This window comes from Ostrea edulis, chromosome 1 (genome assembly GCF_947568905.1).
Source record: "Ostrea edulis chromosome 1, xbOstEdul1.1, whole genome shotgun sequence".
In the NCBI taxonomy this organism is placed as follows: Eukaryota; Metazoa; Mollusca; class Bivalvia; order Ostreida; family Ostreidae; genus Ostrea; species Ostrea edulis.
Window position 1 is genome coordinate 97,362,627 of NC_079164.1, and position 16,924 is coordinate 97,379,550.

Below are 16,924 nucleotides of genomic sequence, written 5' to 3' on the forward strand. Positions count from 1 at the left end.
AAAATAAAACAATAGAAACTACGCACTACCCATAATAAATATTTTTTTAACAGTCCAACCACGGACCAATTAAAATATGAAAAAATATGACCACCCACACAAAAAAATATCATTTGCCGCCCGACCCCCCCATTTGATCATTTCTGGAACAGCCCTAAAGAAATGTCTGTCGATGAAGGCCAGTTTGTTTAAATGCTCTGAAAAAGATTTTTTTTTTTCACATCAGGGAGCGATGACCTACAGAAGTCCATGTTGACAGAGGAGGGAATGCCCATTATTACAGTTCACAATAAAAAATCCTACACATTCTCTAAAGATATGGGTACTTGGTAAGTATGGTAACAAAACCAGCATTGATATACTAATGTATGGGAACGTAGGGCTAGTACGGTAACTAACCGGCATTGGATATACTAATGTGTGGGAACTTAGGGCTAGTACAGTAACAAAACCGGCATTGGATATACTAATGTGTGGGAACGTAGGACTAGTAAGGTAACAAAACCGACATTGGATATACTAATGTGAGGGAACGTAGGGCTAGTACGGTAACAAAACCGACATTGGATATACTAATGTGTGGGAACGTAGGGCTAGTACGGTAACAAAACCGGCATTGGATATACTAACGTGTGGGAACGTAGGGCTAGTACGGTAACAAAACCGGCATTGGATATACTAACGTGTGGGAACGTAGGGCTAGTACGGTAACAAAACCGACATTGGATATACTAACGTGTGGGAACGTAGGGCTAGTACGGTAACAAAACCGACATTGGATATACTAATGTGTGGGAACATAGTCAAAAGGTGAAAGGTCAACGTCACAATTTGTATAAAGTATTTTAAAAATTGTTTTATACTGTAAAACTAGCCTCCCTTCCTTACAACTGATGACTTTTAAGAGCAAGTTTTTATGTTTTTGAAGAAGAATGATAGAGAGTAAATATAAAGTTCTAAGTTTAAACAAGACATTGTAATCAAATTGATGAAGTACATGTAGTTAATGGAAACCTGCAAATAGGAAATTTTTCTTTACAAAAATGATGAAAGAGTTAACAAAAATTAACAAACTGGAAATTGCCTGATTTTTCCAGTTGTAAGTTAAATCATCATGGGATTATTTATTTACAATCTTTCATTGAAAATCACAATAATTGACACAAACCATGAATAAAATTTGTGACTTCATACTTTCCCTAATGCTTTTATAAACATTTTAGATCAGGCTTTGATAGGATGTGTCTACTTTTTGTGCATTTGTAGAGGGGTTCCATGTGTAATTACTTTCTCTCCGTCTGCTCTTTTTTTTTTTTCTTTTTTTTTTTAGGTATTTCACCCACTTATTCTGTCCTTAAATGGGGGACGTAAATTCCCTGAATTTGTTTATATTAGTCATCAACAGAAGGCGTGAACTAATGATCAGCATCATTCTGACAGGAATTCCTGAAAATGTTCTTGCTAGTGACTCATAATACATATACATTGTGGTAGAATAATCATGTTTTTTAAGTGCATGGAATGAAATAGTTTCTGTTTAGGAATCCTTATGTTATGTGTTTTAAACATGTTAATCCTAGGATGCTGCTCCATAACAAAGCTGATGTGCTACAGCAGTGCTCCGACCACCACAGCTGTGCACCAGCTAAAGATTCTACTAAAATTCAGGGACCCCTGGCCTCATTACAGACATCACACGACAGGTAATGTCTCTAATATACACGATCCAAAGAAATTCTCATTAAAAGGCTTCCCGCATTACATAGGTTTCACAAGACTTGATTTTTGTGATCTATGGCTTATCAGACTTAAGAACAAAACTTGATTTTTGTGAATGTTCAGTTTGCATATTTTACACAAAAACAAAATTCTCTTGAGTTCAGTGTTGTGTAATGTAAAAGTGAAGTGATCTGTGAGGCCTTCTTAGAAAGACAATATTCTATAAAGTTCTGTGTTGAAATGAGAATTACTCTGGGTATGATTTTGGCATGTCTTGATGAATTCATGTTGGGTTTCAGACTGGGTATGATTTTGGCATGTCTTGATGAATTCATGTTGGGTTTCAGACTGGGTATGATTTTGGCATGTCTTGATGAATTCATGTTGGGTTTCAGACTGAGTATGATTTTGGCATGTCTTGATGAATTCATGTTGCGTTTCAGACTGGGTATGATTTTGGCATGTCTTGATGAATTCATGTTGCGTTTCAGACTGGGAATGCAGGCCAGTCGTGTGTTCAGTGCTGGACAATCCTTACAACAGAGTTCCACCCTCAGCCATATCGAGTCTCAGTTGGCAGCATGTCTTTTGCTCAAGTCTGCTCCGGAGTACAAATTCTGGCTGCAGACGTACACAAGATATTTGTCTCAGGAAGGTCAGTTCATTCGTTGTTTATTAAGGTTATACTCGAGTGAATTATAAACTCACATATGTAAGTTTTGTTTTCAAGGATTTCAGCAGCTTTAGTTTGATATTAATTACAAATTATGGAATGTGCAAATGAAGTTTTATTACCATGTACTTCAATTTAGGAAATGTATGGGATGTAATGTTTTTGTTCTTAGAATTGCAAAAGTAAAAATTATTCTGCTAAAGTTGACATTAAATTTCTTTGCATGAGAGACTCGGGGGATAAAGTGGTGCATTTTATATTACATTGTATGTTATATATTACATTGTATTAGAGTTGGGAAGATTGAATTTCGATAGTGGGTTTGTCACCTTTTAATTTTCCTGTTGAAGTTTCCTACCAAATATGATGTGGGGGGGGGGGGGGGGGGGGATTTCCACGTCCTAGATCCACCACTGTTTTGGATGGGTAGATGGTATCCTCTTGTTTTTAATGATCTTTAGATCCACCACTGTTTTGGATGGGTAGATGGGTATCCTCTTGTTTTTAATGATCTTTAGATCCACCACTGTTGGGTATCCTCTTGTCTTTGATGGACTTGTGTTGTCTTCTCTCTACAGGATTAGAGTCAGAATCCAGGCATATTTTCGAGTCCAAACTCCGAGATGTCTGTGATGATCTTTTGGGACCTGTGTATAAGACAATGGGAAAGTCCTCCTGGGATCACCTGATTCTGGTAAATAATCATTATTTTATGTATACACTGAATTACATGTTTTATGTAAATGTGTAATGGTTATTTTTATTATGATTTATTTGTCCTTTTATTTTATGTTATATATTTTATTTTTTGTATAATTTTTTTTTGCTTACTTGAACTATAGTTTTTTGTGCTTTAATTTAAACAATATTTTATTATGTATGAAACATAAGTGGATTAGGCAGCAGGCTTGCAGCCTATATAAGCCTTCTCCAAAAAGGTTTTTTGCCTTGGACTAGAATGATGTTCTGTCATTTTATAACATAGGTCACGTGATTGCCGTCTAAATTTCTTTAGACGGCGAGCAGCAAAATTTAAACAGCAACATGGCATCCAGAACATCATTAAAATTTTAATTGTGCATTTTTTAAAATACATATCTAAATGTTAAACATATTGGCCCTTTACATAACAAAACACTTAATAGGAGAAACAAACCTGGTGAGTAGTATTGTCTGGCATCTGTTCATCAATCTCTTTATATTTTACACATTTTTTACTTGTTCTCCAGAACCACAAGGCCAATTTCAGCCAAACTCGCCATAAAGCATCCTTAGGTGAAGGGATTCAAAGTTCTTCAAATGATGGGTCACACCCGTTTTAAAGGGGAAGATAATTTAAAAGAAATGGTGAAATATGATGGCATCTTTTAAAAATCTTCTCAAGTACCACTGGACCAGAAAAGACAAAACTTATGTGATGACCTCCTTAACGAGTGTAGATTTAAAATTATTTGAATCTTTACCCCACCAGTGGTATGGTAGGGCCACAGTAAGGTATTAAATGTTAACATGGGGATATATTAAAAAAAATGATCTGTAAAACTTCTCAAGAACAGCTCTGAGCAGGGCCTTGATTAGTCATAGTAATCTGCAAGCAGGTAGAATTAAGTTTGTTCAAATCATGGCCACAGGGTGTAGGATGGGGCCACAAAAGGGGAATAAAGTTTTACATAGAAATATACAAGGACAATTTTTTTTTAAATCTTAAGAGCAACAGGGCCATATGCAAGCATCCTCAAGAAGGGCAGATTCAAATTGATTCACTTTGTGGCATGGGGTGGGAGGAGGGGATAAAATGAGGCCACAATAGATGATCAACAGTATTTTACATGGAAATATATTTGAAACAAACTTTAGAAATCTTTTAAAGAGTAGCAGGGCCATGATTATTCATATAATATGCAAGCATCCTCAGGTAGTGCAGATTCAAGTTTATTCAAATTAACGCCAATGGGATAGATTTGGGCCACAATATGGATTCAAAGTTTTACATGAGAATATATGGAGGGAAAATTTAAGAATCTTGCTCTCAGAAACAATAGGGTCATGTAGTACATGTTCATTGTCCTGGGAGGTAGGGTGGGGCAACAATAGGGAATCGAAATTTTTGCAATGGGGTGTATATATTTTGAAAATCTTCAAAATTCTTCTCAAGAGCCACTAGTTATGATAAGTCATATTTAAGTATGCAAACATTCCTGTGTAATGCAGATTCATCATATTTGACCAAATCATGGTCCCTGGGAATAGAGTGAGGCTAAAATATGGATTCAAAGTTTTATGAATATATATCCTTCAAATTTGGAAAAAAATTAAATCATATTTTAAAATATGCAAACATTCCTAGGCTGTGTAAATTCAATCTTTTAAAAAATCTTCTCCATGACAGCAAGGCCATGATAGTAATATTGATGCATTGCTATGTTGTGTGGATTTAAGTTCGGTAAAGTCAAGCCATGGGGCTAGGATAGAGTCAAAATGTTTTGTAGAAATAAAGAAAGTAAAAAAAATCTTTCATAAATTATCTTCTGAAGAACAGCAGGACCCTGGTGACTCGGGCGAGCATTGTGGCCCATGGGCCGCTTGAATGTGGTATTGGAGGAACATAGGTTCATTAACCGAGGCTCTTACTTGTAGGAATTGAATAAAATTCAAATGACATTCGTTTGTAACTGGGTTTCACATTTAAAGAGCAACTGAATACAAAAGGACATGCTGCAATAAGTAGAATTGTGTCAGTAAAAGTATTGCTTTTTCTTTCATCAGGGCATGGATAAGAGGACTCTTCTTCATGAGATTTTACCAAGCATTGGTTCTAATTTGAAACTCCAGAGACTGTTTACAGAGTATCATGACCAATTGGAATCTATTGAGGACAGGTGAATGGAATTATGGGATATTGTTGGTGGAATTATGGGATAATGTGGAAGCTTTGATAATGGCATCTTCTTGCATCTCCAATCAATACATAGTCACACCTTCACAATTCATTTTGATATTTTTCATGTGCACATGTATTGATTTTAAAAAGAAGTGTGATTTATGACAAACTGTTAATAGGGAGATTATTTCTTCAAAATCATGTAAATTTGTCAGATAATTCTATTAAAACTTTTATATAGTAGTGCTAGATGAATATTGTGCATATAAAATGTTTGTAGGAAAGACTGCCAATAAAACAGTGCTACCAATGCCATTTTAATACTACTTATAATTCAATGTCAATAATGTATGTCCATTCTGTACCATGTTTTCAAAGATATACATTTACAAACCTTAATTTTGGAATTAGAAGCTTCTGTTGATCAACCCTCTGATATTGCAGACCTGTCAAATTGACACTAGAGACTACGGAAAACTTGTCAATTACTATCAAATTTTGTCAAAATATTTTTTCAGCAAAATGACACCTGTATACTGTCATCTGATCGTACAATCGGTACTTGTGACGTCATCTGAATAGATCGTACAATCTGTACTTGTGATGTCATCTGAATAGATCGTACAATCGGTACTTGTGATGTCATCTGAATAGATCGTACAATCGGTACTTGTGATGTCATCTGCATAGATCGTACAATCGGTACTTGTGACATCATCTGAATAGATCGTACAATCGGTACTTGTGATGTCATCTGAATAGATCGTACAATCGGTACTTGTGATGTCATCTGAATAGATCGTACAATCGGTACTTGTGACATCATCTGAATAGATCGTACAATCTGTACTTGTGACATCATCTGAATAGATCGTACAGTCGATACTTGTGACGTCATCTGAATAGATGATACAATCGGTTCTTGTGACATTTACTTGGTATGCCTGTACAATTTGAGTGTTTGTGTCTACCAGATAATATTTCAGGGAGAGACTTTGTGAAAAGATAGTACAATAATGTCATGTAAATCAAGATGACAACAGTCTTTCTTTCCTACATTTTTTCTCTTTTCTAGTGTTTTAGATTTTTATTTTTTTTTGTAAGATGTGACAGTATTATGTTCCGACCTGTACCCACAGAGTATCATTGTGTCAACTGTTCTAAGCTGGTTGTTTACAGGATTTTATCATGTTTTTAAATTGATAATAAATTTATGATGCAGACTCTTGTTTGTATTGATACTGGATATTAATGGTGCAGAAAACATTATTCATAGAATCAAATAATACAACTTTAACCTCAAGACCATACACTGAGAATATTCTTGAGTCTAAATTTCAAATCCAGCTAAGTTTTGAAATAATTTTCATAAACAGATTTTCAGTACATGTATATGTTAGCATTTGAGTTTTTGATAACCGTGCAGTCCTTTAAACATCTATGCTAGCTAACTAATCAAAATTTTGGCTTGAATTTATTCTCAATTTATGTCTTGGGATGCCTCTACTCATTTTCTTCTATTAATAATTTGTATTGATCAATAGTTTCAAAAAACATCACATACTGTACTTTAAAAATCCTCATGTGACATAGATTTTTGCAAAATGTTTATCTATTCAAAGTTTGTGCATGATAGAAATATATCTTTTGGAGGAATTTTATTCACTGAATAAAATAATAAATCTGGTAAATTATTGATAGGGAAAAAGTTTATATTTTCCATTAATAATCAATTATTTAAAACTTTAAAAACGTTTTGGAAACTGTCCCATCACTGTGACCTAATTCGTAGCCATATAGGAAAAGGAATTACTGTGTATTTCTGAACGGTAGTAGAATATAAAATAAAGTTCTTGTTGTCATGCATGTTTCAGGATAACCTCCTTTCGAACACCTCGCTTTTATATTTCAAAAGAACATTTCTCGACCTTGGAGGTTATCCTACAACATGCAGGAAAACGCGATCATTATTTCTTAAAGAAAACCTAAATCTCGGAGGCCACGCAAAGCACAATCACTGCTACGTCAATATAAGCTAATTAGTGCATCATATAAATGCACATTACTATATAAATGTCGAATTATGTCTTTCATACTTATAGAATCGAAATATCATGTCTTTACACTGAAATAATATAGTAAGTAAATTGTTAATGGCAGACACTGTGTAACCGTTCGTTGAAAAAGTAGGCGAACATATACAGAGTAGTGACACTGGTGGGGGGGGGGGGGGTCAGACATTTAGTGCTGGCGGATATATATCAACAGTTTGGTCCAAAATTAGACGGACGTTTATTGCAGGCAGACATGGAGTGACTCGGCATATGGTGGTTGGTTGCATGTTTGATGTCCCTCCCGAGAATATTTCGCTCATATGGAGACGCCACCATTGCCGGTGAAGGGCTGCAAAATCTAGGCCTATGCTCGGCGCTTATGACCTAAGAACAGGAAGGGGTACACCTTTGACACGGGGCCTTGGTTTTTGCAGTCTCATCCGAAGGACCGCCCCATTTAGTCGCCTCTTACGACAAGCAAGGCGTACTGAGGACCTATTCTAACCCGGATCCCCATGGGATTGATACTTGTGTGAGAATGGTAGAGTGTTGAATATATAGGCAGAACTGAACAGGAAGTTTAATGATTGGAATAATGGACTGCTCGAACGTTTCATTTACAACTTCAGCAAAAGTCATCATCACCTTCAGGTAATGATATATGGTGATAGTCTAGATATTTCCTTTTTCCTGATGGGGCAGGTCTCCATAGCACAAGAACCTTTTCTGCGAGGATTGAAAATTGATTGTAAAAGGAATCATAAAATCAAGAAATATTTTGTGCACCCCGTCTTACTGAATTAATAGTGTTCATTCTACGTAGAATACAAAACATCAATTCATTGGCAACAGCCGTGGTAGTTCAGTGGTAGGACGTTTGTTTTGTAACCAAGAGGTTGTGATCAAGCCCCGCTCGTGTCATGGCCACGTCAAACCTTAGGCCTCAACATAGACTGATTGCTCCTTCGTTAAGGTATTCAATGTATAATGACCATATTTCATATCTAATAAATGGATGGTGGAATATTTGTAATCATGGTATCATTTTGAAGGGTTCATCAAATAAAAATAATCCACAATAGGAATTTTCAAAATTTTGTTTACTGCTTAATTCATTTCACCTAGAATTTAACATTGAAGTATATGGGAAAAGCATATTTTATTACAATATTTTAAAAACAAATTATATTTTCATAATTATCTCTTGGTAGAAAGTTACATACTTTCTTTTTATGAAAATATGAAATAAAATTAATCATTGACCACACATATTTTTAGAAAATTAGATTTTTCTTATTTTTACAAAGGGCAGACAACTCTTCCAAAAAGTCTTAAGTGCAAAAAGGTCAGCTTCTAATCATTTACCAGTCATGTGAATTTCATGTGCTTCACTTTCATTATTATTTAGCAATAAACTTTTATGTTAATCTAAATCCTTCAAAATTGTTCATTATCCTTTCATTATACATGGAATACCTTAAACGCTAGGCATTTAAAAATAAGAATCACAGGGGTTTGGATATCTGACATTTTAAAAAAAATGGAGGTCCCGTGTAGTGGCGGGCGTTGACACGATACAGAACCCTCACTGCTACGGCTCTGAGCGCTAAGCATCGGTCTAAAGTGTACTTCATCTACAGCTGCACTGTAATCTGCACTCCTGCCATGGTGATGAAAAGTTTATTTAAAAGTGTAAACTTTGATGATAAGTGGATTGATGCCGTGTCTGTCTGACACCATTATTATCTGAACCCATAAACCAATCATTTCATCAGTTGTGTATACCTTTTTGTTGGGTATTAGTATATAAGTTAGGGGGGGGGGGGTAATTTTATCACTATAGACTGGGGGTGATGCATGTTTATTTTAATGTGCACATTTACGAAATAACAGAAACATTTCATTAATCCGCAATAACATAATAAATCAATGAAAACAATCACACTTTTGAACAAAAATGGTGTCATTCTAATCTACACGAAAAAAAAAATCTTTTCTACGATTTAGTAAATCGTATAAACGATTTAAAACGTCTTTTCTATGATTTTAACAAGAGGCCCACAGGCCTTATCGGTCATCCGAGTAATGTTTAAAAGTATAACTACCCCAAAGGTAATGACATCTATAATAATTTTCCTGTTTTTTGCATATCTAAGCTAAATTCTGATATTCAGCAGCAGTAAAACAAGAGCCCCATCGCTCACCTGAGTCACCTTGGCCCGTATTAAGATATTTTACTTATTAATTCGCATGTAAAACTTTGCCCTATTGTGGCCCCAATCTACCCAGGGGGCCGTGATTTTTACAAACTTGAATCTGCACCATGTCAGGAAGCTTTCATGTAAGTGTAAACCTTTCTGGCCCAGTAATTGTTCACAAGATTTTTAATGATTTTCCACATATATTTGTATGTAAAACTTCGATCCCCTATTATGACCCCACCCTACCCCCTTGACAGGGGCATAATTTGAACAAACTTGAATCTGCACTAAGTCAGGAAGCTTTCATGTAAGTGTAAACCTTTCTGGCCCAGTAATTGTTTACAAGATTTTTAATGATTTTCCACATATATTTGTATGTAAAACTTAGATCCCCTATTGTGACCCCACCCTACCCCTGGGGACCATGGTTTTAACAAACTTGAATCTGCACTATGTCAGGAAGCTTTCACGTGAATTTGTACTTTCCTGGCCCAGTGGTTCTTGAGAAGAAGATTTTACCTACACATTCGCATATAAAACTTTTATCCCCTATTGTGACCCCAACCTACCCCGGGGTCATGAACTTGAATCTGCACTTTATGTCGGGAAGCTTTAATGTAAATATCAGCTTTTCTGGCCCAGTGGTTTTTGAGAAGATTTTTAAATGACCCTACCCTATTTGTGCATTTTTGTGATAATCTCTCCTTTGAGGGGGGCATGGCCCTTCATTTGAACAAACTTGAAAGTTCTTCACCCAAGGTTCCTTTTTGTCATGTTTGGTTGAAATTGGCCCAGTGGTTTTGGAGAAGAAGTCGAAAATGTAAAACGTTTACAGACAGACGACGGCCAACAGGCGATCAGAAAAGCTCACTTAAGCTTTCAACTCAGATGAGCTAAAAAAAAAAAAAAAAAAAAAAGACGTTATATTTAAATAATTTTAAAAACACAAATATCCCTGAAAGTACCCCCATACCGACGAAAGAGTTTATATGATATATATTATATTCACACTTTATGACTATTTTGGACACGTCCCAGAGTAATACCCCTGGGTTTGCGAAGTTTACAGTTTTGGTACATCCGTTTCTGCTTTTCCTAACTATACATTTAGTTTTTATACAGTATCAGGATTTTGGCTCCACCCTGTAACCAAAACCCCAATATCCCTGGGGTCATGAAATATACAATTTTGTTAAAGGGCTACCTGCTCCTTCTAAATATTATCCATTTAGTATCAATAAAAAAGATGTTATTTAGATATTTTACGCATAAACACTATATACCAATTATGACACATGGAGTCGGAGCATCTACCCCGGGATCATGAAATCTACAATTTTGGTAAAGGCCTTCCTACTCTATATGACTATAGTTTAGTTAGTTTTTCTTGAAGATGTAAATGGTGGTAAAGAAGATTTTTGAAAATTAGTCAATTTTTGGCAGTGTTTGTCCCTCTCCTAGGGCACAGGGGTGCAGAAATTATATGTCCTCTTTGTTCCAAAGATGCTTTAAATCAAACTTAAAAGGATTTGAAAAGTAACTATAAAAAGATTTGGTAACGCATGACGGACGTAGATCAGGTGACCTAAACAAGTTGTTTCTACGATTCTTTTTATTAAATCATGCAAACGATTTATCGCAGAAAAGGATTTTTAAAACGTTTGTACGAATTAATGAATAATAGAAACGACTGTTTAAATCGTTTGTACGATTTATTAAATCGTAGAAAAATTTATTTAATTTTTTCTGCTAGGTTATAAGGGCATAAATACGCCGTTGCAAAAAAAAATAAATATATTTTTCGTTGTGGTCAAACATTTCTTGACAACAAACTGGAGGCCAGATCAACTTTTGAGGTTTAGCCAAAATTTGAGTCGGGGTCAAATTAGAGACCAAAATTGGGGCCAGGCCAACTTGGAGGTCAGACAGGGCCAATGTGGCCAGGCCTGAAGACCCTTTGATTACATTTATGCAGCAGAGATTTTTTTTAAACACCGCGAGTCTGTAGGAAATTCAAATGCAAACATATACTGGAGAATCTATTTGTTTATGAAAATCATTTCAAAAGTTAGCTGGATTTGTTAGACTTAAGTCTATCGTGGGTCCAGGTTTTATAGTATGCCGAGTGTGATAGTTGTTTGATGTAGATCTACACTCCTTGCTCCCCGAATATGTTCAAAGTTCTAAATTGAGAACTCGGTGAAAATGTCACACGGAGCTGATTGCACTGAACGATATAATACTAGTAGTCCGTAAGAGATAATCCTCCATTTCTTCTTTATCAAGAAACATTATGACAGAGGATACTGCTGGTTATAGGTTTTTAATTAGATTAATTAATTGGGACTGGAAAGGGGGTGGATGAAATCAACCTGGAGTAACCATTCCACGATAGCTTCCCTCATTTTAATGAGATGTGCATTATGTGTCAAATTAGGAACAATTAAAATGTATTAAAAAATAAAATGAAATTGAAGTATCGACAGGAAGGAGAGAGATGAATCACGTCACTCCCCAAAGCAGTTTGTTAAACAATCAATCCCAACCACAGGCCTGTCAACAAGTCACGTGAGGCAAACCACAGGCCTGTCAACAATACAAGTCACGTGAGGCATGTTGTGGACGACTTTCGCAGTTTAGTTTGACATGTAGTATTGTGGTTGTTGTGGAGAAGCTGGAGAAGAAGATTTCAAAGAATGTTTCTATATACATGTATTCCTATGCAAAATGTTTAAGCCTTAAAGTGACCCCGCCAGAATCCAGGGGTCATATATGCATGGTTTGAACATACATACATGTATATTTATTATAATAGTTATAGTTAAACGTTTGTCTATCGAAGACGTGTTTTGCTTATATTTTTATTTATTTCATTGGTTTCTATTTAAGTGTTTGTCACCTGTTATACAGGTATATAAATTAGAGAAGCACGGCTTCTTGTGATTTTGCGAGTAAGGAATTCGAAGGCTCTCTTTCCGTGCGTTTTGACAGGGCACCCACGCTCTCTTTCCGTGCGTTTTGACAGGGCACCCACCCACCCACAAAGTATGTATTAATAAATTCTCCTTTAAAACCTATTCATTTCTGATACAAGATCAGTAATAAAACAACAACACACTAAATGGACTAGCAACGACACGCAGCAGCATTTAATGTTGTAACAATACAACGTACTATGATTACATAACATGTATACATACAAGTTGAATTGTTGAATAAGTATAAAAAATTTAACGTGTTAACAGTCCTACGTGTCGCTCTAAACTGATTTTACACCGTTACCCGATTAAAACCGGATCTATTGAACCACATGACTGAACATACCTAAACATGTATTCGAGTTGAAAACTTGAAATATCCGGAATAATCCATTCATTATAATTACCTAATATAAATTGATTTCTGTCTAATTAATTCCTCAAACGAAAGAAATCACATTAGTTTTATGACTGATCTTATTTTCTCATTATAGAGATCAGAAGATGTATTTCTTCAAATATGTTTTTATATGTACATGTACTTATGGACGTCAATAAACTGCACCATTGAGAGCGTTTCTGTACCTACACGCTGTGTTTATTTATAGTTTATATCATTTATGTTCGGTTGAGTGTAACATAAATGAATCACGGTATATAGACACAACGCACACTTTTCGTTGAAATGGACACTTTCAGAGAAATCAATGGACACTTTTCGTTGCATGTCCAAAATAAAAATAACTGAGGACTCTTGTCGAAAAGGGAAGAAGATGAGCTTTTTTTTTTTTTTTAATTCGACTTCCACGGAATACCAGTGGTATTGCCCTACATTAGGCAGATATTGTTTATCGCGATGCATTTGATATTTTCGCCTATTGCACATTATAATTTGACCAAACATGCTGCCATGCCATGTAGATAAACACCACATGAAATGAAAAGATTTGGCTGAAATTGGTAAAATCACGATACTAGACAAACGTAGATATTTTCATGGGAACTACAGTGTCCCTGACCTCAGTGTGCAGTAAAGTGCTGGAACACATGGTGCATCACCACGTCATCCAACACCGGCTACTCACGGACTACCAGCACGGTTTCCGGAAACGACCATCAACGGAAACTCAACTTATTCTCACCATCGACGACCTTGCCAGGAGCGTAGACGCCAGCGAACAAGTAGACTGCATCCTTCTTGATTTCAGTAAGGCGTTCGATAAGGTGCCACGCAACAGATTCCTGTTGAAGCTTGACCACTACGGCATCAGAGGAACACTCCATCAGTGGATAGCGAGTGTCCTTATTGGACGCGCTCAACAGGTGGTGCTAGATGGACAATCCTCTGCCACCCCGCAAAGTCACGTCGGGAGTCCCGCAAGGCACTGTACTTGGTCCGCTGCTGTTCTTATTTTATATCAACGACCTACCTGCAGCAGTGAAATTGATCGCCAGACTGTTCGCTGACGACTGACTTTTATACCGGAGGATCAAGTCAGATGAAGACCAGTGCATCCTACAACAAGATCTGCATTCTCTCACCAGTTGGCGCGTTACGCAAGCTTCACATACACCTCTGTCAACGCTTGGAATCACGTGACAATATAATCACATGATATAAACAATCATTCTCGGTTTCCTTTCCCTTTAAATGTTCTGGTAATTGGTGATGACATCAGGCTCTTTTCATAGCCCACTGGCACTTTGACAAGTACATATTTACCATTTAGCTGTTTTTCTCTTATTTCACAAGTTTTATCGTATTTTTACGGCCTTTCTTACTTTTGATTCCATGTTTACATTCAAATCTTCACCACGGGGATGTCCTACATTCATACGCATATTACGAAGTAGTTCCAAATTTAGGATCAGAAAACGGCGATTTTAGACAGTTTACAGTAAGCATCAATTTAATTGCACCAAAAACATTTCATAGCATGACTAAATATTTAGTCGAAAACATAAATGTTGGATATTAGAAACTTTTACAAGATTTCTGTAAAAAGCCGTTGACAGAGGTGTAGTGCGAGGAGCGCACGGAACTCTGGGTAGAGAATGCAAGATCTGGACGAATTACAGAAGTGGGATGATCAGGGGCTGATGCAGTTCAATCCCGACAAGTGTGAGGTCCTACAGATCCCAACGAGAAGAACTCTACTAGAGTCCAAGTATACCATCCACGGACAGGTACTGAAAAACTTTGACTCCGCCAAGTACCTGGGACTGAACATCCATAAAACCCCCTGCTGGAACGATCACACCAACAAGGTAACTAAGAAGGCACACAACACCTTGTCCTTCCTTGGCAGAAACATCAGTCGATGCCCAACAAACATCAAGGCCCAAAGCTATTCCACACGTGTGAGACCATCCTGGAATATGCATCAACTGTTTGGAGCCAACCAAGAAAGGTAGCATCAACCAGGCAGTCCAACGCTGATTAGCACGTTTCACCACAGGCGATTTCCAACGAACCAGCAGTGTCACGGCGATGATGCACCAACTAAACTGGACGCCACTGGAAGTCAGACGAAACAACGCCCGAGCGGTCATGATGAACCGGAGAGTGTATGACCTGGTTGACAAACCACCTGCTCCTTATCTACAGCAGGCATCACTATACAGTACTCGTGGCCACTCCATTAAGTTCCTGGTCCCACATTCAAGAACATCAGCGTACCGGAACTCGTACTTCCCACAAGCCTTCAGATTGTGGAACAGCCTGCCCGGACCCCTGAGGGTAACAGTCATTCTGGACAGCTTCAATACTCAACTGACCCGGTCCACCTACACGTAATAAACAGCAATTTTCGTTTATCTAGTTTTAATCACCACTGTACCTTAACTACTCACTACTATAAATATGTTGTTGGTACTTTTACGCTGCGCAAAGTGCGAAAATACTTCAGTGGTTTCGGCACTTGGACGAGAAGAAGAAGACAAGAAAAACAATGCTAATGAACTTCAAAACTGTGCAGAAATTCCAACGAAAACAGACCCTTATTTCCTTTTTTTAAGCACACAAACTATGTGGCACCGGAGATTTTCAGACTTTGTTGCTACACATGCCATTTCTTTATTGAACTTTGGAACACACACGCACATATAATATTATAGAAAGAAAGTAAAGTCATATGTGTGGTTTAATAAGCACAAGAGACAAAAATATAATGACGACACAAATATATGTAAAGTAAAAAATCCAAAATTTTAAATATAGATTTCATAATTCGTATAGATTTTTCATAGCAAGACCTTTCACTTCATACTATGGTATTTTACCTTGTGACCTTGACCTTCTCCAGAACAGCAAAGTTATGTTAGTCATATTGATATTGAGGCATCCCTAGATGGTTTGTGAATTCAAGGTCAGTTATGTTGTGATCCTTCTAGACTAGGTTGGAACCACAATATAGGGTCAAAATATTTCATGGGAATGAAAACAAATATTTTGAAAATCACAACAGCAGGGCCATGGTGACTCGGGTGAGCGACGTGGGTCACGGGCCTCTTGCGACGCTTCATTCTAGCAGAGTTCACCCCTTCATGTACATATATTTTCAAGAAGGAGCGATATTCTAATGACAGCCACAGAAATAAGTTTATTTAGCAAATTTAGCAATAATTCTGTAAAGATGCATTCTTAAAATGACGTTTTTAAATTTAATTTTCTAATTTTAAAATGTCAAATATTTTGTTTGTTTTAGCGATGCACATTTCCAACTTGCAATTGTTTCAGAGATGCATATTGGTAAGTTGCGAAAACTTTATTCTCTTTTTTTTTATTTTTTTTTTTTATTTTTGGCCATTGAACTGTCTGTGTATTAAAATCCTATTCATTCTTCAGCCGATTATAGTTAGTTCTTGTGGTAGAATTGTTTCTTCGTTGGGCATATTGTGTACATAAACCACCCCCTGATTTTAATACATTATCAACAATGAACAAGAATATTAAGTACTACTTGTTCTTCTAACTGATATGCTCCGAACTTCGCAGGATTGGAAGAGTTGTTTAGACCTCGAAGAAACAGAGAAGAAATAATCTTTCTTCGTAGGATTTTTTAATTTTGGTTTGTTAAAGAATCCTTTTTATAGAAATTCTATCATATGTGTAGTTCCTGTGAATCAGAACAGCCATCTCGTGCCAGAACAACGAGACGAAATTAAAAAGTTTTTGTTCCTGTTGTTGGTCATTTTAGTGCTTTGTATAATTTTTTGTATTTGACCTTGTATCCATGTTGTGGATCCGACACTCTGAGGTATCGGGTGTTGTTGGAACTTTAGTGCATATATATATATATATATATATATATATATATATATATATATATACACAGTGCATATAGTTGTCTTCGGACCATAATAAATTTCGTGGATTTCAAAATCTTCTATTCTTTGCCTTCTACGAGATGAACACC

The 16,924-nt window shown here is 36.4% G+C and overlaps 2 protein-coding genes across 2 annotated transcripts in view; both read left to right on the forward strand.

Annotated features, from left to right (window-relative positions):
- Positions 1-6,496, forward strand: part of LOC125671859 (protein HIRA-like) — a 35,565-nt gene extending 29,069 nt beyond the window's left edge. Inside the window, exons 23-27 of the mRNA XM_056139537.1 lie at positions 227-329; positions 1,581-1,703; positions 2,211-2,374; positions 2,971-3,086; positions 5,159-6,496. Coding sequence (XP_055995512.1) covers positions 227-329; positions 1,581-1,703; positions 2,211-2,374; positions 2,971-3,086; positions 5,159-5,275 — 623 coding nt within the window. The 3' untranslated portion in view covers positions 5,276-6,496. The remainder of the gene's footprint in view (positions 1-226; positions 330-1,580; positions 1,704-2,210; positions 2,375-2,970; positions 3,087-5,158) is intronic.
- Positions 6,497-13,502: 7,006 nt separating this feature from the next.
- Positions 13,503-13,973, forward strand: LOC125679120 (uncharacterized). The gene has a single exon (XM_048918481.1). The coding sequence runs from the start codon at positions 13,503-13,505 to the stop codon at positions 13,971-13,973; it is 471 nt and encodes a 156-aa protein (XP_048774438.1).
- The last annotated feature ends 2,951 nt before the right edge of the window (positions 13,974-16,924 follow it).